Source organism: Clupea harengus, chromosome 7 (genome assembly GCF_900700415.2).
Source record: "Clupea harengus chromosome 7, Ch_v2.0.2, whole genome shotgun sequence".
In the NCBI taxonomy this organism is placed as follows: Eukaryota; Metazoa; Chordata; class Actinopteri; order Clupeiformes; family Clupeidae; genus Clupea; species Clupea harengus.
In genome coordinates this window covers 14,878,612-14,900,294 of record NC_045158.1, presented here as the reverse complement: position 1 = coordinate 14,900,294, position 21,683 = coordinate 14,878,612, and the positions used below count along the sequence as shown (strand labels likewise).

Genomic DNA, 21,683 nt, shown 5'->3' with positions numbered 1-21,683 from the left:
TGGCAATCTATTCTGCTAGACTAATCGTTGCCTTGCCAAAGAAACATTTTAAATGGCCCTGAATTTAATTAAACTCAAGAAAGAGTGTGATAACTTTCAGTCAACCATTGCTACAGAAAAAGGGTAAAGCAGTTCTATCAACTGTCAATCATAAAGGTGTTTATGGCTGGTAAACATTAGCCTAGCTGATATCTCTCTGTGCCATCTCCACAATCAGAGATGTAGTTGGTTGATCTTGATCTTAGACCTTCGTATAAGGTTAAACCAACTACTCTCCAAAATGTGTACATTGTCGTTACTGTACAAGAGTGACACTTTATGAATATTCCTCGGAGCTGTTAATAAAAACCGTGTGTCCTAATTTAATGGGGCAACGAGCACCATGAACAGGCTTTGCACATCAGCAACCGTAAAGTGAGAATAGGCAGGGATGCCTATATTTGCTAATCTCATTAACAACTTATTGTGCGGGAGGTCTGCCTGGGATGAAATCATTAAGAAGAAACATGGATGGAACTCAACTCAAGTTTGAAGGAACTCATTTATACATGGAACTCCGACATCTGTGCATGGACACAGCCCAGCATAGCGCTGGCCCACCTATGTTTGGCTTTGGAATCTTGCTCAAGTTATGAAATTAGTAATTTATTTGATTAGCTTAAGGTCATGCGTAGTGGACTTTGCATGTTGCCTATCAATGAAATTCGTTTCTCCAATGTTTCTTTCACACTTCTGTGCTATGATGCCACATTGGCAAATAACAGAATGTCTATATCATACTTGATATGGCTGCAAAAAAAGAAGAACAATGCAAAAACCATCAGCTTTTAATATAAGCTACACAGCGCAGCATAAAGCATTCATACCCTTACATAGTCACTGATAAATCTTGGAGTGACGTATACTGCAAATCTCTCAACGACTGACATAAATCTTGTGATAGAGTAATATATTTTTGCACAAGTTCTCCTGCTCTTAGGTTGCAGATGAAGCTTAGGTCTATTACTAACCCTGAGTATTATTTCTGCACTGTGCAGTTCCTTTAATGTGGAACAATAATTTGAAGCACATCCATATATGTGTCTTCTGGCAGAGGCTCTTAATATTTAACAGAGCATAATTCAATAAATGATTCTCATCCATAATGGATATTGACGGGGCACTTCTAGGAACGTGCCCCTTGGAGACCAAACATGACGAGGCACACCCCCCGACACCCCACCCCGTGGCCCCATCCCGGGGTGCTTGCTTCACTTCGGTTACCTTGGCAAACGCGGCCTTTCCAGTCGGCATAGTAACCTTGACCGCAGTCGGGTGTGCAGAGGCCATCTTTCAGGAAGAAGTTCTCTTCGCAGACGCTGCACCAGCTTTCCCCCTCGCACTGCAGGCAGCCGGAGGAGCAAGCTGGAAGGGGGGGAGAGAGGAGAAGAACGTGAGGAGATTGGAGAGCGTGTATTTTCACGGGGGGAGGGGGGTGTATTTTTTCTAAGGGCTCGTTTTGATCATTATCTCATCGTGGCTCCCAGTGCTGCCTGGTTTTGTACGTCATCAGGAGATGATGTTCCACAGCTCGAGAGCTTTCGACTCACACCAAAAGGAACAGAGAAGAGAAAGAAGATGGAGAGAGAGAGAGAGGGAGAGAGAGAGAGAGAGAGAGAGATAGAGAGATAGAGATAGATAGAGAGATAGAGAGAGAGAGATAGAGAGAGAGATAGTGAAGATGAGAGGAGATGTGTGGAGGGCAGGGATGAGAGGGTGCCAAGATGAAAAGTGACATGGCAAACAAGAGTCTAAAGAGCTGAGAAACAAGAAGAATCCCAAACAGAGGTGAAGATAGAAAGAGGGCAGATGAGAGGAAGTGAGAGATACAGGGAGGAGGAAACAACGCGATAAAAGGCGTATCGTTAATTGATTTTTAAAAGATGGACACAGAGGAGCATCTCACCTGCGCACTGCTGCAGAGCCGAGTTCCGATAGTGGCGCGTGCCACACTCCCGCACACACTGGCCCTGCAGGCTGGCATAGGGAGGCTGGCAGCGTTGGCACTGGTCGGGGCCCTGGCACTTCGCACACTGGTCATCACAGCCTGGAAACCCAAAGCACCAACATCATTAGCCTCTGATATTACACCTCTGATCTGAATAATAGATGGCTCTGGATACATTAAACAGCATTATGTAAGGCTGACAACAACCAAGTCCACAGTGTTGTGTCTGTATCTGGCCTGACAAGGTAATAGTTTGTATGGGGAGATAGCATCAATGTTTTAGGCTGTATTGTTTTCGAGTTCAAGATGGAGAATGTATTTATTTAGCCAAGGTGAAGCAAAGTTGTGAGTTTTTCATGACAAAAGTTCGCAAGCTAAGAATATTTGATCAGTGCTTTAGTTGTTGGTGTAGTGTATGGCAGTTAGCTTGCTAGTTTTAGGGAAACTATAAGGAAGATAGGAATAAATCAGTAAAGAAAATGTGTTCTTCATTAAATAACGCTGCCAATGTTTGTTGTCACTTCACCTCAATGGCATATCTGACAGATTTCTAAATGCTTCTCAAGGCAAATTGCCATATGCAATTACAATTTGAATCGCTTGAAATCCATAGTAAAAACACTACACCGTCATATTTGCTTTAGTGGTATTACACTCATTACTTCAAGATAAGATCCTCATTCACTCTAACTGATCCCAGAACTGCAGGTCATGAAGTGACCTGAGCAGGGTATTAAAAAGATGTACGATGTCAATAATCACACACTCATATACTATGGGATTATAAAGACTAACTCCTCCCTGTCGTGACCTAGCCGGGGGAAGATACTGCAGAGAGGCCGCAGCCCCAGCCGTGCCCAGCGAGCGCAGGACTGCTGAAAGCAGCATGGCATGCGGGGACCCGTGCCAACTCTGAAAATGAGTGATGGGTAATGCAACTGTGTGGGCTTAATGAGCCTGGCTGGCCTGGCACACGAGCTGGGCTGCTGGGCTGTGTGAGGGAGGTGATTAATAACGGGGCACTCGGACGGGCACTGACTCAGACACCGCTCTCCGTCCTGGTAGAAGCCGTCGGAGCAGCCCGGGGCGCAGACGCCGTCCTGCAGCACGTAGCCCTCCATGCACTGCAGGCAGTCGGTGTGCAGCGGGCCGCGGCAGGCGTTACAGCTCCAGTCACACTCTACATAGAGAGAGAGAGAGAGAGAGGGAGAGAGGAAGAGAAAGAGGGAGAGAGAGAGAGAGAGAGAGAAAGAGAAAGAGGGAGAGAGAGCGGGAGAGAGAAAGAGAGAGAGAGAGAGAGAGAGAGAGGGAGAGGGAGAGAGGGAGAGAGAGAGAGAGAGAGAGGGGGAGCAGGGAAGGGCGGGGGGAGGTGAGAGAGTGTGTGTGTGAGAGGAGAGGGAGCAAGAGTGAGAGTGAGAGAGAGATGGAAAGGGAGTGATGTTAAATGATTTTGGAATGAAAAATGGTGAGAGAAATTTGAGAAAGCAAGAGAGAGTGAGAATAAGAGAGAGAGGGAGAGGGAAAAGTAAAGAAAAATCACCTTCACATTGCATGTAATTTGTTAATCTCTTATTTCTGTGCCAATGTAATTCCCTTTCAGAACTCTGCAAACATTTCTTCATCTACTAATCACCCCAAAGTACTTCCAAACCACCCCCTACCTTCATGTGCTGTTGATGACTTTGAAAGTATGTCTCCCTCTCTCTGAAGCACGTGTGCCCCCTTATTAAGTTCTTTCTCCAGACAGAATTAGCATGTTTTGGGGACAAACACAGACATTGTGTTTCTCATCTGGCTGTCCTTTCCTCTCGGTTCACCTCGGGTTACCTATTCAGGCAGGGGCTTCACTCTGTGTCCTCACTGCTGCTGTGATTCCCCTGCTAAGCTTTGAACTTGCCCAGGCAGGACAGAGAACAGTGGACTGAGGTGTGTCTAATGTCCTGCTAGGAGGGACACAAGGGGCGTCTCCTGTAGACTCGTTTCTGTCCCTGTCATTCCTTCCTTAATCCACGATAAGCCTGTGGAATGCTTCCGCTACCTCTGGGATGAGGGTCTTGTGTAACACCTCAAAAGTCAACAAAATCGTATTAAATCTCCTTTACTTATTAGCTGCCTTAGCTTATAAGCTGCCATTAGCTGAGTCAGGTGAGGAATCAGGTAAAGTGTCAGAGACTTCCTTCATCCCCCACTAAATGTGTGCAACTTCCTAACACAGTCACATTACAATAATGAAACACTTCCAAATCCACCCCCCACACATCCACCCCCACCCCCCAAACCCCCTATCACACACTAATCACAAAACAGCAGCAGGCTATATACCTGTCTGTCAGAAAACAGAATATACCACCACAATATGAGCAAAGTTATGGGGTAAGAAATCCTCCCCGTAATGCCACTGTATATTCTATCGGACCTCGTCCAGATTTTTCCGGCGGTATATGAATTTTATGACTGCAGGGGATGCTGGGGGAACGTTTATCGGTGAGAGGGAAGGCCCATAAAATCAGAGTGGAGATGAAGTTTCATGCAGGAGCTTGGTGGAGACTCGTTTGTTTTCATGGGGCCTCGGCCTGCGCAGAGAAGCACCCATCGAAAAATATTATTAAAGTACCCAGTCCCAGTCCTAGAGACAGACAAGCCTTCAGGAGCTCAGCTTTTCAGTTCCTCTCTAACTTTTTACCTACACATGCCCCTGAGGAGGATTTCTAAAGACCCTCTACAGGGAAAATCTTAAGTTAATGGCAGGAGAGGAACTTGAACTCTATCCCCACTTGTCTTCTGCTTGCTAATGGCCTCCCTAAGACGCTAGTCCTAATCTGATGCTAGTCCTCAGATGGGTCACTCATAGAGCTGCTTTAAGACCAGAGGCCATACTGTTAAATCATTAGGGAGGGACACAGAATTGATTTAGACACATTGATTGATTCACACAGAGACTTCATGATGTCACATATCCAGCAAGCTTGAGTGTCCTACACTAGGTCTCAAATCCTACAGAAGACGATGACATTTAAGCATTGATTTAGTCCAGCGGAATAGGATAGAGATAGGCTCACAAAAACGTCGAAGTGCAGTGGTCAAACAGCTCACTTAAGGCTTAGAGTGAAATGCTAAGCAGTTGAATGGTCAGTGCAGTGGACCGCTGAAGGTCTGGCCTGAGTATTGTGAGAGGTAGTGAGAGCTGGAGTGGGTGAGGGTGGTGCAGTGGTGCGTGCTGGTGTACCTCTGCAGGTGCGGGTGCTGGAGTTCAGATAGTACTGGTGAGCACAGCTCTCATACTGGCACTCCCCGAACAGGAGCACTTTGGCAGAGTCCCGGCAGGAGGTGCACACTCCCGCCATTTCACACGTCAGGCACTGGCTGTCACACACTGCAATGCCACACAGACACAGACACACACACACACACACACACACACACACACATACAACCATATACAGATATATCATATCACACATACAGATCCACAAACAAATAACACATACACACACCCACACACACATGAACAATCTATTTAAATCACTAATCACTTCACAGTAATGATGCATTTTCATAGCTGTTGTCAGTTTCTTGCATGCCTCGCTTCTGATCTTCATTGTTGACATAAACGCTCGGGGACCCACCTCGACACACGCGATCCCCATCTGCGTAGTATCCCATGGGGCACTGGGGCCCGCACAGGCCTGTGGGCAGCAGCATGCCAGGGGCCACACAGGAGGTGCAGGCCAGGGGGCCCTCCCCACTGCAGCTTTCACAGGACGAATGACATTCTGGGTAAAACAATAAAAATTAGCATGCAGCCTGTGAGACAAGGTATATGACTGTGCTTTTGATTCATGAGTGGCCAGAGGCAGCCATGGATGGATTAGCACTCTGACATCTCCAGATCTGCATAGAGCATAGAGGGTCGATACTCATAAAAACAGCAGCAGTTGCAGGAGCTCATACCATACAAATGAGGCTAGGCATGCATATGATATGAATCCAGTGTATAACGGCCAACACAGAGGTGCTCTGTTTTAATATGTCACTGACTCTATAAGAAATGCCTCTAATATCAGACCTACCAGTGGAAAAAAAGACAATCGTCTTAATAATTCATCTGTTAACCTTGTAAAAAATCACTCTTATTAATGGCACTATTAAGTCTAATGACTAATAAAACAAATAGTTTGGCCTGTTCCCACTAATCCGGAGGGCTATTAAAGCGCTGCAGTGGTTAAATATGCAGCCCAGTAAAACCGACACGCTGTGTGATATAGACGTGTATAATGACACCCCGGGGTCCAGAAGCATCCTGTGGCTTGCCCCATGAGAGTGTGGGTCTGCAACTTTCATGAGCCTCGAACTCTGCATGCAACTGCTCAGCACACTCACACACACACACACACACACACACACACACACACACACACACACACACACACACACTCACTCACTCACACACACCCACACACAAACACACACACACACACTGCCTCTAGTCTATACACAAGCCCAGATGCCCAGACTGCTCTCAGACGGCTTCTATCGCTGGCATTTGTATCCCGCTGAGAGAAATATCACCGGTGATTATTACCATAATGGCAATGATGGCGGTGAGGACAACAGGGGCCGAGGACAGGGGAGGTGTGTGTGTGTGTGTGTGTAAGAGACGGTGCCAGGGTCGGTGGGCTTACTCTTGCAGGCGCCGTGCCACTGGTACTGGCGTGCCGGGCACTGAGTGACACAGCTGTCCCCCAGCAGGAGCGTCCTGGGCACCTTACACCACAGGCAGACTGTGCCAACGCCCGCCTGGAGGTCCGCCGTGCAGCGCTGGCATTCACTCTGGCACTCTGAGACAGAGAGAGAGGGGAAGAGGGAGGGAGAGAAGGAGAGAGAAGGAGAGATGAGGAGGGAAAGGGGTGGTGGGTAAGGAGAGAGGAATGGAGGGAGAAAGAATATCAGCACAAGGGTACATACATAAGAGAGCTTGTCATATTTATGATATCTCTCAGTGTCATTTATATGAGAGTCATAATCATCACACATATACATTTGACTTATCACAACAGTCAGGACACATGACATAAAAAACCCTGATCACGATCACACACATGATGATGGTGTGAAGAAAACAATCCCTTCATCTCAAAGCCCTTCTTATCGGATAAGGGTGGAAGGAGAGGGTGCGGGAGGTAAATAGAGAATGTGTGTGTGTGGTGTGTGTGTGTGTGTGTGTGTGTGTGTGTGTGTGTGTGTGTTTGTGTGTGTGTGTGTGTGTGTGTGTGTGTGTGTGGTGTGTGGTGTGTGTGTGTGTGTGTTGTGTGTGTGTGGAGGAATCATACTGGAACGCCAGCACCCAGATGCCTATCTCTCAACACACAAACAAAAGCCAGGTCTTGCTGGCCAGGTAGGGGAAACAGATAAAAGAAAGGGGGGGGGGGGGGGCTTCTCTCGTCCCTGCCGGATTAGCATAGAAATAAAGAGTCTGGAAAAAAGAGGTCAAGGCAGAGGGGAGGGGAACCTGAAATCACTCTCTGGATAAGGGCTGGGAGGGCTTCTGCTGAGCAAATGTCTCACACAGCGTTTCACAAGCAGCAAATTAAAGGTCAGAGAAGACCACCCCCCTCCAGCAAGCCGGCAGCTTTTCAATCAACTGCAGCCCTTTCCACTTTGTTTTGTTTCTGAAGAAAAAAGAAACTCCCTCCCAGACCGGATGAAGCTGAATGGATACGCTGGCGGGTGTATGCAGATGGCGTGGGTGATTTGTGTCATGAGAAAGTTGCTGTGAATGAGAGGGCTGCGCCGGCCGACCTTTGATCTTTTCACGCGCCTTCTCACCACAATGGGGCCAAGTGCAACGCGAGAGCGACACCTGCGCAGGTGACTCTACTGCCAAGCGCCAACATCAACACTTCAGAATGATGGCCTTTGAGAAACCACCTCGGCTCGGCTCACCCCTTCCACACCTTCTCTTTTGCTCAGCGAAACGTGCAGCTTTTACGCGAAACGTGCAGCACCTCCGCTATCCGAGCAATTAAATATCCATAAGCAAACGGCACACTGCGGAACAGAAACCAGTTTTAAAAATTCATGCAGGATGCTAAACTTTGAAGGGGATTAAAAAAAAAAAAAAAGGAACACACTTTACACCAAATCTCACACGCTAATTCAATGCCAAGAGAGTAAAACCACGGAATCAATAATCCATGACTACGCCGACCGGGGAAATTAGTCGTGTCATTCCTGGCAGGGAGCACAGAGGGTAAAACAACATCCAATTACGTCATGTAAACACAAGGGCGCAGTTCATCTCACTCTACTCTTGCCCTCAAAGCTACACACTCCACTAGTGCACCAACACACACACACAAGTCACCGAATGCCTTCAGCCTTCAGTGAGAGTCAATGCCTGCTTGTTTAAAAGCTGTGTCATTAGCCTGCATGTGTACCCTCAGTCATTATCAGTGCCACCGAACCCTAATTAAAGATCGAGCGAGAGATAAGACCAGCCGCAGGTTAGACTCGCTTGGGGACGACTTAACAAACAGCAGATAAATCTGCTCCTCCGATCCTCCGAGCATTAAATATTAAACAAGGCCGGCTCCCGGATGGCTGTTTACCATAAATTCACGCCTGTTTAGGGTCACCTTGTTGGGGCGAGAGGCTAAATTGGCCACTCCAGATGGCTCTGCCGACAGACAGGCAGAACAGTGAGCGATGCCACATATTACGGACTCACGGCTCGGTAGGGGAGACTCAACTGGAATTCAAAACTAACTCAAGACGGGGCTACCACGCCCGGCCGCCTTATGCCAGGTGTCCTCTTATACACAGGGTGCACTGCTGTCACCAGATGGCACAGATGCCAGTCTTAGTGGTCCCACTGTTTTTTTGTTTTTGTTTTTTTGGCTGATTTTTGGCTGATTTTCATAAATATACCCTCTACCTGGGCCAGAAAATCTTCCCTCAACCCCCTGCCCCTTAGAAAAATACACAGACCCTACAAATTCACATTAACCTAAACTCTGTGTGGCTGTGCTGCAGGTCTGCCCGACTCCCTGTAATGTTTCGGCAGATGTAATGGGCAGTCGTGATGAGGCCAGGCGCGAAAGTGAGGCGCGAAAGTGAGGGTTCAGTGAGCCCGGGGGCACCAGACACGCCTTTGAAAGAGGAGACGGAGTGGACCGGAGCACAGGGGGGGAGAGAGAAAAAAAAGAGAGAAAGAGAGTGAGTGAGAGGAAGAGAAAGAGAGAGAGAGAAGTCCAGGAGATATGAGGAACTATGAGGAGAGATTGAAAAGGCTGCCTCAATGACTCAATGAGAGCCATTGTTCTGAGAGACAGAAAAAAAGAGAGGGAACATAAAAGTGGGAGAGAGAGCCAGAGAATGACAGAGACAGAGAGGAAGAGAGCGAGTGAGATGGAGAGAGAAAGAAAGAATGTGTGTGTGTGTGTAAGACTGAGAGAGAGAGGAACAGAGTGAGACAGAAAGTGAAAAAGAGAGAGAAATCGAGAGGGAAATGGGGAGTGTGGGGGAGAGGGGGAAGGAGCCCTGCGCCATCACTGCTGTAGTGCAGCTCTCGGACCAGACCGGGGAGTGATGGGACCACTGAGCCGTGCGGAACAGATGAGCTCCGCTGTCACAGTTGGCCTGCTGCGAGCCATCTTTTATTCACAGCCCTCAGCTGACACACAGGATAGAGAGCCTGGGCTTGGGGTCGGGTGGGGTGTGGGGGAATAAAAGCTTCTCTTCTATGTATCTCATATGCTGATCTTTGAGACCCCCCCCCACCCCCATCCTCCACTCCAACAACATGTCATTACGTCTGCGGTGTGTGTTTTGTGTTTGCATCAACACATTTCATGGCTGGTTTGGTCTCTCCTGGTACGGTGTTCTCCGTAAAGGAAGCAGTTTTAATCTGTAATGAGAGGCTGAGATATAATTGCTGATTACACGTCTCTTTTTGAAGCCAAGCCACGGCGGCAAGCAGGAGGAATCTGACACAACGCTTCCAGTTCAACACTCAGATTTAGCTCGGGGCCTGAGGCTTTCTCATCATTCTCTGGCGTGAGTTCTCCGGATACTTCACTGGCACGCTCCGATATGCCCAATCACAAATCCCAATCAGCTTTCATCTAATTTAAGGGACGGACACTGCCTTCAGCAATGAGACAAAATGTTCTGGGATAGCCCGTCTAAAGGAGTTACGTTCACACTGTGCACGTTTAAGTTCGAAACGTAAGTCTACTAAGTCTGTTAAAAGCCCAAATGCTGACATCTGAAGCCCCAATTGGCCGGAAGTTGATCAGACGGTTGCATTCTATTGCAATGCCATGTCAGCTGCATCAGCAGGTGCTAAAAGGTATGGCCTCTGGGGCCCTTTCAAGGTGCCCTTGTAGTCTCTGTAGATCTGTCTGGCAAAAGAGTATCAGCACCTCCGCATCCCTCCTGTTCCCCACTGCCGTTATCACAATGCGGGCCCACAGAAGCTGCAGATAAGACCCACAGAGGGGACCTCGGGAATGGCAAAACACAGAGTGATGGGGGTGCAGAGGTGCCATAGCTCTCCCACAGGCATACTGATAATGAGGCCCAACCCTAAATGTAATCTGGTCAGATAGAGCAGGGTTTAGCTGATGCGTACGACTGCGATTGTTCTTGGCTGTCTTTCTCTGACACACAAGCTTCTCTCTTAGCATAATCTCGGCATCACAATTGTCCACAGGAAAGAGAGAGAGAGAGAGAGAGAGAGAGAGAGAGAGAGAGAGAGAGAGATAGAGAGTGTGTGTGTGTGTGTGTGTGTATTTGGGGAGGGTAGTTGTGGAGAGAGAGAGAGAGAGAGAGAGAGAAAAAAGTGATTGAGAGAGACGGATAGGGAGATTACAGATTGCTTTTCTGAGATATAAATTCCCTTCTGCGGTTAAAGGATATCAAGCCATTGTTTCTGAAGTGCTTCCCCATAGGAGAGAGGAGTGTAGGAGTAATGCACCCAGTAACTGAGGCTGATCACTGCAAAGCCAATGTGGCACCTAAGTCGCAAAACACCATCAGTCGCAAATAACATTTGGTGCTTTCCTATAACAATGACTCACTGCAACGCAATTACCTTCCGGAATACAGACATAAACTCTGACTAACACTGTTTCAGATGCAGTACATTAGATGAAACTCTCTAACTCTCTACACCTGCAAGGGCAACTACAGTCAATGGGGAGAGAGAGAGAGAGAGAGAGAGAGAGAGAGAGAGAGAGAGAGAGAGAGAGAGAGAGAAAGAGAGAGAGAAAGAGAGAGAGAGAGAGACAGAGAAAGAGAGAGGGAGAGAGAGAGGGAAGATTGCCCTGAATTGGAACTATGCACTTTCTGAAAGACATAAAAACAAATTGACAGATGTCTTCCTTTTTGTAACTATGATACATATATATTTCTTCATTTAGTCAATCGTTCAGCTCGATGGCTAGACCAATGAGAAACAGTGGGAGGGGCAATGATCTGTCCCCAGAGGTAGCTGAGCTCCTAGCAGTGTTGAATGAGAACTCGTTGTTCTAAAACATCGTCTCCTGCTACAGACAGATGTGACTGATATTTCTTTTTCCCAAAACACGACCGCAGTCAGGGTCCCAACATGAACCAGCTGCTGTACCTGTCATAAACAATAACGTATCATCTCAATAAAGTACGACCGCAGCGGAAGAGCAGGATAAAACGAGACTGTACCAGAAATGATTCAGTTCCAAAAAGTGTCAATGTCCTATACACATCGAGTGACAATGCCATCCTGAACAGGATCTCCCTTATACAGTACTTTCATCTACACTACATGCACTGCAGAAGTTAAACCGCAATCAGCTTGGGCTGACTATGTCAGTGACCACACAACATTGATGCCTGGGGGGATGGGTAACACACAAGAGGGTGTCCCTCACCCTCCATCCCTCCAACACACACACACACACACACACACACACACACACACACACACACACACACACACACACACACACACACACACACACACACACACACACACACCTGCGCAGTGTCCTGCTGCGGTGAGGTGCTGGCCCTCGGGGCAGCTGGTTCTGCAGTAGCCGTTGTGCAGGGCGGCGTGGGGCGGGCAGACGGAGCAGTCCGCCTGGGACGGACCGCTGCACTCCTGGCAGGATGGGTGGCAGGCTGGAGGAAAAGAAGAGAAAAAAAACAACACCGTTACAGGCCTCCGATTCATCCAATCCAGACTCAAAACAGCCATACCGCACTCGTGTAGAGACAAGCAGGGGGCGACGAGCAGCGCAGATCCTTGTATTCGCACTGGCTGCCCAGCTAAGAGGAAGTTCATTTTCCATTTATTCATCCGGCTGTCACTCGCCTTGTTGCAGTTCAAAAGGATTCCATTCAGCAGCGAGCGGTAAGGCAGGAGTGGAGAATAGGGTTATAGCGTTTTAGTCTGTAAACTCTATACACAGGGAACTATACTGGGAAATATGACCAGAGCTGCCTGTGCCTGTGCACGATCATCTGCATTGTCATTCTTTCGATTAGAATCGTCATGTAGAAGACACTGGGTTGCAAAGGGGTTGCTTTGTTTTTTTTATGGCCTTTATTAGAGTAGGATAAACTCTTTTGCTATAAAGGCAAGCAGAGAAACTTAAAATTAAAGGAAAAAAGAGATTAGGGCAATCCATTGGGTTGTGTCCCAGTGGTAAGACATGAACAGCTGGCAAATGAAGCATACAGTAAGCCCACTTGCCGGTTAGGGCCCTCTGCCACTCAGCCGTAGCCGCCAAATTCATTAACATGGAAAATCGGCAAAAAGGCCACGGAGGAAATGAAGGGCCTTCTGGTGATTAACTGTGAGCACTTAAGGAAGTGAAGGGGCTCAAGGAGCAAGGATGTTGTTCGCTCTGGTCACGACTGCTGTGAGATTTAAGCCGCGAGGAGTTGGCACATCGTGTCTGAGTATCCCGACGTGACCACCTCATTTTCGCACTTCGAAGAGCTGCAGTCAATCGCCTGATGCTACTTGAGTGACCCAGCTAATGCGTTTTTAGTACAGAATGAATTGTACCCATAACTTGTAAAAGCTCGCTCACGTTAAGCATATGCTACGGTAGCCATACGTATAGGAAGTACTGATTTTCGAAACCCGTGCCACAGTGCCGGGCTTCAGGCGTCCCTGACTGTAATGTCTGGAGACTAACTCCACTGCAGACTGATTAATATTTTAATACTGCTTTTTTAATGTGCCATTGTGGAGTTGGAAAGTGGGTTAGGACACAGGAGGAGAGCTAACCTTGGCGTGCATAGCACACGCACAGATGTGCGCGCGCACACACACACACACACACAGACACACACATTAATACTCTTGTTTAGATGCACAGGTAAGATAAACGAATCAAAATGAGATCCAAATATATCATTCTCTGCACAGTAGAAAACCTATTTCTGGTATAGGGAACAGTGTCTTCTCCAAATGGACATACTGCCCATGAAAGCTGATACAGAAATAGTTAATTGTTTGGCTTTCTTTTTATACACACACAGACACAAAGAGACACACACACTCAAACACACACACTTCCAGCGCCCTCAGAGAGTAAGCTGGGGGAGAGCAGAGCAGAGCAGAGCAGAGCAGAGCAGAGGAGAGGAGAGGAGAGGAGAGGAGAGGAGAGGAGAGGAGAGGAGAGGAGAGGAGAGCAGAGGAGAGGAGAGGAGAGGAGAGGAGGGGAGGGGAGAGGAGAGGAGAGAAGGGGAGATGAGAGGAGAGGAGAGGAGGGGATGGGAGGGGAGGGGAGGGGAGGGGAGGGGAGAGGAGAGGAGAGGAGAGGAGAGGAGAGGAAGTCTAACCTTGGCAGGTATGGTCCTGGGCGTGGAAGCCAGGTGGGCAGGAGTGGACACACTGGCCCTGGTACAATACAGCCTGGCGGGTGCAGGAAGTACAGCTCTGGGAGCCTCCAGCGGTGCACTGGGTACAGGACTCATGGCACGCTAAATGAGAGAGAGAGAAAGAAAGAAAGAGAGAGAGAGAGAGAATGAGAGAGGCAAAACTAGCAAAACTAGCAAAACTAACAGGCTCTCTGAGCAAGTACTTGTATGACCAAAAAAAGTATTGTTTGTGCAGTGGTCAGCACGAGGGGGTTATTTCAGAGGGTTTGAGTTGCCCACAAGGCTTTCGGGAACACTTTGATCACACAGATGAAGGCCGAGTGTGAATAAGCCGAGATGTTTGTTTCCCCTGCTACTTCACCCTTGTGAGGCTCCTGCCACAGGACAGAGACTGGTACACACACACACACACACACACACACACACACACACACACACACACACACACACACACACGCACGCACGCACGCACGCACGCACACACGCACGCACACACACACACACACACGCCCAGTGATGGCCACTTCAAACGTGCTGAATACAAATGTGTCAGGTAAACAAACCACACGCAAGTATACACAAAACACACACTCACCAACACACAACGCAACTGCAACCCTGAACACACACACATTCACAAACTCAAAGGAGGACCTGACACCAGCACATCACCTCTTTTCATCTATCCGACGCCTGGGAAAATGGCATTTCGCTGAGGTTACACACACACACACACACACACACACACACACACACACACACACACACACCTCCTGGGCTGCCTGTCATTGCTATGACAAGCACAGACGCCTTGAGCACAGGCACTGAGGGGAGAAGCGACCCAAAGACAAGAGGCTCTCGTCCCCGGCTTTATTTGTCTATTTTGGCAGCTTAACTTGTCAGAGAACCGAACGAGGCTATCTATTCCAGTAATTGAGTTTATCCCCCCTCGCGCCTCGCAGGAGGCATATTAAATACCCCTGGTGTCAATCTGCATCGGGGCTATAGGAGACACGATGGCCGACAGCTTGGCAAAGGCCGCCTCGCCTGCATTCTTCTAATGCATTTGGGATATCTAATTCCTGGCCACGCACTGGGGCCCATTGTATCGATTTCCTGGGCGATTTTTTTTCTGTGATATTTTAGCTTCATAATTCTGCGGGTGCTCTGTGTGTCAAGAGGAGGGAGGGAGTGAGAAAGAGAGAATGACACAGAGAGGCCTGCAGTCATACTGTGATACCTCAGCTGATTTTGCGACCTGCCCAGGACTGTGATTACCAGAGGGGTTGTGTGTCTTTGTCTGTGTGTATGTGTGTGTGTGTTGGGGGGGGGGTCTTTATTGGCGGGGAGATCTCCATCAACACAAATGCAGACACAACTAGCCCCCTCCAGGCAATGGAACCTGAACTAGGCTGATCCCTTCAAAGTAAGAGGTGGTGGTGGATGAGGAGGTGGTTGGGGGAGCAGATAGAGGAGTAGAACAACCCATCCACACGGGGCAGCACAGCAGGGAGAAATTACACATTTAGAATCTCCTCAGGGCCGATACCGGATCTATTAGGATACGTGTGAGGATAGAGAGAGAGGGGGGAAAGTGGGAGTCTCCCTCCCCTCGCCAATCCCCCCCCCCCCCCCCGGTCAGACAGCAGTCCCCTGAGGAGGTCCCGCATCTGTCTCGGCACGCTCCCCGGCGCCCAACAAAGGCCGCCATTGAGGCAGCTCCAGGCCAGGCCTCTGACAATGAACTCGTTGACATACATGCGCGAGCAAGCGGCTGCTCCGGGATACCACATCCTTCCTCTTTTTCTTCTCCTCCTCCTCCTCCTCATTCCTCGTGACCAGATAAAAAAACAATAAAAAACAATACAGGTCGTTCAGGTGCAGCAGGGTACGCTTGCAGGTAGGAGAAAGCTTAGACGAGCCCACCCAGGACACTTCACCTCTGCCAAAACGGAGTTCAGCGCATCACAAGGTGTTCATTAATATCTTAATCAATTTCTCTCCCAAAGTCAACAGTCAAAGTTTAAAGTTAAAACGTCAAAAAACTGTACATGTCATAACCAAGAAAATGTTGCCTTTCGGTGCGAGACAAGCAAGTATTCCTCTGGTGTTCATGGAGCTCAAAACACCCAGGTCATAGCTCCATGCCCACACATACTGATAAAATGGTGTGTCTGTTCACACCGTAAGTCATTTTGGATAAAGGTGTCTGATAAATGACTCCATGTAAATATAGACGCAGATGTCACGGTCTGTGGGAGCACACCTGTCAGAGTGGTTTAAACTGTGACTGAGGAGTCTGGGGCTGATCTGTCTTCACCTCACACTCTGGAGAGGTGTCATTCCAGGGTCATCATCATCATCATCACGGCAATCCCTTACTATCACAACCAAGTGAATTGACTTCTGCAAGTCTCAATCTGTCGAACAATTATGTGTCTGCATTTAAGGGATATGGAGAGAGAGAAAGACAGAGAGAGAGAGGGACAGAGAAACAGAAAATATATATGTGTGTGTGTGTGTGTGTGTATGTATGTGTGTTTAAGTGTATGTGTGTTTCTGGGTTTCTGTGTGTGTCTGTGAGTGAGAGAGAGTGTGTGTGTGTGTGTGTGTTTGTCTGTGTACCTCTACAACACCCAAATGTAAAAGTGCCTTATCTCTGTGAGAGAGGCTCTGCATCTGTGGGGGTCTGAGCATACGTATGTATGTGGCAATCCTCAGCTCTCCTCCCTGGGAGTAGATGTGGGAACTGTGTTGTTTTAATGGGTGTGGGGGTCATGGCAGAGATGAACCAAGAGCAGATGGAGCAGAATAAATAAAACTGCTCACAGATCATGTCTGTCTCAGCAGCACAAACACACAATAACTCACAACTACCTCAAGGTGAAGGCTATAAATACCTGTAGACTGACTGCTCTAGGAATAATGACCATTACACAAAGTATATTAGCACATATAAAAACAAATATAAAAGCAACCTGCAGAGACATATTAAGTATGAGAATTTCAACTGCCATTTCCTATCGGAGTAAATTGGTATTCACAAGTAGTATAAAAAGATGCTAAGCAACCCATCAATATATAAGATGTTAATTATGTTTTATTGTTTTATTTATTATGTTTTATCTGTATTTGTAATCTCAGCATCGTTGAAAATGAGGGTTACCCTCAATGAATTCCCAAGAATTAAGTAAAGATTGAATTGAATGAATGAAAGAAAAAGATGGCCATTAAAGGACAATTAGTGATCGAAACTGGTCCGGCATTGAGTAACTGCTTGTTTTTGCCACTGACAGGCTCATAATAAGAACATGGAAAAGATCCCTACAGAGATAGACCAGTGTCTGTTTAACTGTAAGACCAGTGTCTGTTTCTTTAAAGGTTGAACAATGACTAAATAGCTCAAAAGCCAGACTACCAAGATAGAAAATACTGACAGCATTCCACTGGCAAACATTGGCTTTGAACAGAAAAGCTTATCCCTCAGTTAAGTCATGTCAGCAGCTAATTATGCCATTAGTTTGTTTAAAGTGATCCATTTCAAAAGTAGCAAAACAGTATTAACCAGTAACAAAATGAAACAGGTCCAAATGGTAAGTATATGAGGCTCAGAGGCGTGTGGCGCATACCTCTGCAGGTGCGGTCGGAGTCCAGATAAGAGTGGGCACCGCAGTGGGCCACACAGGAGCCGTGGGGGAGGTGGGGGAGCCGGGGCTGCAGCGCCTCCTCTGGTTTCAGGCAGAGCACACAGTCAGAGGCCTCGGGGCCCCCACATGCCCGGCAGGAGGGGTGGCAGCCTGGAGCAGGGAAGGGAGAGGGAGGGGGGAGGGAGATGAAGAGGAGGAGGAGGAGGAGGGAGAGGAAGGAGAGGAGGGTATGAAGAGGTGAAGCGAGGAGAGGAGAGAAGAGAAGCAAAGACGAGAAAAATGAGGAGAACAAGATGAGAGAGAAGGGAGGAAGAGAAAAGGTGAAAAAGAAGAGCAGTGGAAAGGGGGGGGCAGTGTAGAGATGTAGGAAAGACAAAGACAGATAGCAAGATGAATGTGAGAGAGGAATAAAGAAAAGGAACAAGCATAAGAGTATTAAACAATGGCAATGAATAATGGTCACCCACAAACTTTCAATCAGTCTCATTCCCTTACTCTCTTTCACACACACACACACACACACACACACACACACACACACACACACACACACACACACACACACACACACACACACACACACACACACACACACACACACACACACACACACACACACACACACACACACACACTCCCAGAAAAACAGCTGCTCAAACTCTTCTCCATCCTGAGCCGAGTTGGCAGGAGTGTATGTGTGTTGGCCAGCAGGCACGGATTCTCCACCACTACTGACTGATGCAGACTGACAGGCTGAAAACAACCTTAACCCAAAGGGTCCCATCCGTCCATAACACCAAAACAACCTCTTAAACCCATCAAACAAAACACAAACACCATTCTTTCCTCTAAAACCCCCCAAAGATACCCCACCCTGAGCTGGATTCTCTGCCCCACTCTGATCTGGTGGCAAGTAATCCTTCCTGCATTTACATTTCGGGACTGAAAATAGCTTGAAGCACAACTCAATATGAAACGGTTGTGCTCGACACACAAAAAAAGTTTGAAAATAAAGGCAAGGTTAAAACTTTTTAATATTATTTCAACCTGAAACGTGATATGCTTTGACAATATAATATCCTTCAACCCCAGACTAGTTGATGGGGTATATATGAACCCAAGGTATTGGCAAAGCCTTGAGTTTGGTTTAATTTAAGGAGGAAAATGTGTGGTAAGCATTCTTGAGACTACAGAACACTCTGGAAATCAAAATGATGCTGCGCTTTTTTTTTTCTTTGGTGTCTTTGTGTTTTTTCTTTCTTTTCCAGTTGACATTGGACGGGGCTGAAAGTAAGCTTTTGAGATGCGCTCATTCGTGTGAAGAGGCATCAGGGGGAGGCGGCGGTCTCTTACTGTGGCACCGTCCGTCTCCGGAGAAGAGGCCCTCGTCGCAGGTGTCCACACACTGGCCGCGGTGCAGCGGAAGCCCTCCGGAGCAGGAGGAACACTGGGATACAGAGGGGCCCGAACAGGAGGCGCACGAGCTGTGGCATGCTGGGGGGGAGACAGAAATGCGAAAAAGGTCAGCAGCACAAAAGACGAGCTTCTCTTTCTTTTCTCCACAGTGTGAAACCGTCAGGGTGGCAAGTTGTTGAAAATGTCAGCATGTTCCAAAAAAACACGGTCTCCTCAGAGGCTAGAGGAAATGAAGGTTGTGCAAAGCTGTAGACCGGGAAGGTCACATTTTGTGTTACGCTTCACATTTCAATGAGAGAGAGAGAGAGAGAGAGAGAGAGAGAGAGATGAAGTCACGCTAACCTCTGCATCTGCCGTGGCTGTCTCTGTAGTGCTGCTCCGGACACTGGGCAATACATTTCCCATGATGCAACACAAAGTCTGTGGGGCAGCTCAAACAGCTGGGGTTGTCAGGGTTACAGGTAGCACAGGAAGGATCACAGGCTGCAAGGTACAAGTGCACATGTTATCATTCATTTCACACCCAATTATAAAAAATGACCACCCCAACGTTATTGATTATTATTGCGATAATTGTTTTTTTTCCCAATGACATTCATCAAGATCCTCATTCATCATTCCAGCCTGACTAGGCAGGCAGGCAGGCAGGCAGGCAGGCAGGCACGCACGCAAAACACGACTACGGAGGGGCCTTTGAGAAATTGACATGTTCAAACAAGACCGACTCAATTCCAGCGACAGAAACATTTACTAAAGTATTCCATAAGCCTGACAGGGCAGGAGAGGCGTCCATCACCACAATTAATGGCAATGCAAACAGCAGCCCTCAGCACAGCACAGCACAGCACAGCTAAGCCTTTCGTGACTGGGGCACTGTGTGTGTGCTAGGGCTGCTTGTGTATGGCAAAAATCATAATCACCATTATTTTGGTCAATACTGAGATCACGATTATTTAACACCATTAGTTTTTTAGTGTTTACGTTTTTTTTTTTTTTTCAGCAGCGGTGTAGTTGTGCATGCAGACACTGGACCTTTGATTTTATAGATAAAAAAAAAAAACTTTATTAGTAGTGGTATTATCATCAATGCAAGATGTTCATATTATTATATGATATAACAGTCTACACCCTAACACACAAAGAGACACGCAATCTCACGGGACCATCACATAACGACACACACATACAGAAAAAACAAGACCAAAAGGTGATGTAGTTAATGTAGTTTGGTTTCATTTAATGTCCGTGTCTTTTATATTCATCTCCTCCTACATTGTGGTGAATAATGAAATATTAATCTCATCACACAAACCCATCAAGCCCTCAAAGTGTCTCTAGAAATGTTAATGAAAGATTTAACAGCACAGCTAAACCACAGCAGCAGCCAATTTACAACAAGTAGACTTAAGTAGACGTTACACGCGTGAGGTCGATCCCTCACGTGGATAGTGTTTCTGTAAGTGCGTGAGGTCCGGTATGCGTACCAAAACAGCCGCCGCCACTGGAGAAGAAACTGACGCCGCACTCTGCCACGCAGCGCCCATCTTTGAGCAGGTGGGCGGAGCTCGAGCAGGTCAGGCAGGCCTCTTCACCGGGACCACGGCAGGAGGAACAGGACTCATGGCAGCCTGCAGAGGATGAGGAAGATGAGGAAGAGAAGGAAGAATGAGTTGATTAGCCAAATCAGTGGCTTCACTGTTTACTAGTGGCCACCCTATTGCATTGTGGGAACAATCCCAGCTCTTACCACGCATAACAGAAGAAAGGGTCATACTTTATTTGGACATAAACTTTGTATGTTGGTTGTTTGTTGACATTCAAGTTCAGTCTAATCTTTCTAATTGTTCCCTGAACATCACCACCATCACTAATCCCAACCCCTAACCCTAACCTTAACCATAAATTGTAGTTCAAAGAGTTTCAACGTATAGTTGGTTTATAATCTGAGCATCTGTAGGGACCATCTAAATGACCATCATTTTGCTCAATTTGAGGGTGGTCAGAGGTGAGATTAGGGTGTTTAGTGGTGAGATAAGGGTGTTTAGTGGTGGGGGTTTGGGTTGGGAGTGGTGGTGGTGGTGGTGGGGGGGGACGGGGGGTGTTGCTCTTTTGCTTCTCTGCTGGATAAAGACCACAGCAGCATGGGTGGGGGACAAAAGGGCAGCTTTTATGAGTACCAGTAAAACAACAAAAGCAAGAGCAATGAAAGAGAGGAGGCATGCTCTGAGCCCTGATGTGAAAGCACACACACACACACACACACCGACACACACCGACACACACACACACACACACACACACACACAGCTCACACGCACACACACAAACAACTCAGTGTAAAAGCAGGAACACATAACCAAGCAGTCAATTACAACACCTTCTATTCACACATTTCCTATTCAGCAACACAGCAAGAGGTCTGAACACACACACACACTCACACTCATACACACCCACACACACACACACAAACATATTCCCTCTCTTGCGCGTGCGCACAAACATGCGTCTATACACACAGACAGAGAGAGACATATGCACAGGTGTGTCAAACAGAGAGACACTTAGACACACACACATACAGTACACACCAAAACAGAGAAACGCACACGCACACGCACACACACACACACACACACACACACACACACACACACACACACACACCTGATGGGGTCTGTTGCCTCCCACTAAATTACTGTGCTTTCTAAAGACAGATGACCTGCAGAGATCAGAAACGTAATCACCGCTCATAAAGG

General features: G+C 47.5%; 1 protein-coding gene across 1 annotated transcript in view; it reads right to left on the bottom strand.

Moving 5' to 3' along the window:
- The window catches only part of fras1 (Fraser extracellular matrix complex subunit 1), a 109,196-nt gene that overhangs the window by 38,947 nt on the left and 48,566 nt on the right, over positions 1-21,683 (bottom strand). The window contains exons 15-26 of the mRNA XM_031570638.2: positions 20,409-20,552; positions 19,267-19,407; positions 18,862-19,002; positions 17,491-17,658; positions 13,823-13,963; positions 12,005-12,148; positions 6,670-6,825; positions 5,614-5,760; positions 5,214-5,360; positions 3,027-3,167; positions 1,946-2,086; positions 1,264-1,404 (exon numbers count right to left, since the gene is read on the bottom strand). Of these exons, the coding sequence (XP_031426498.1) occupies positions 1,264-1,404; positions 1,946-2,086; positions 3,027-3,167; positions 5,214-5,360; positions 5,614-5,760; positions 6,670-6,825; positions 12,005-12,148; positions 13,823-13,963; positions 17,491-17,658; positions 18,862-19,002; positions 19,267-19,407; positions 20,409-20,552 (1,752 nt within the window). The remainder of the gene's footprint in view (positions 1-1,263; positions 1,405-1,945; positions 2,087-3,026; positions 3,168-5,213; positions 5,361-5,613; positions 5,761-6,669; positions 6,826-12,004; positions 12,149-13,822; positions 13,964-17,490; positions 17,659-18,861; positions 19,003-19,266; positions 19,408-20,408; positions 20,553-21,683) is intronic.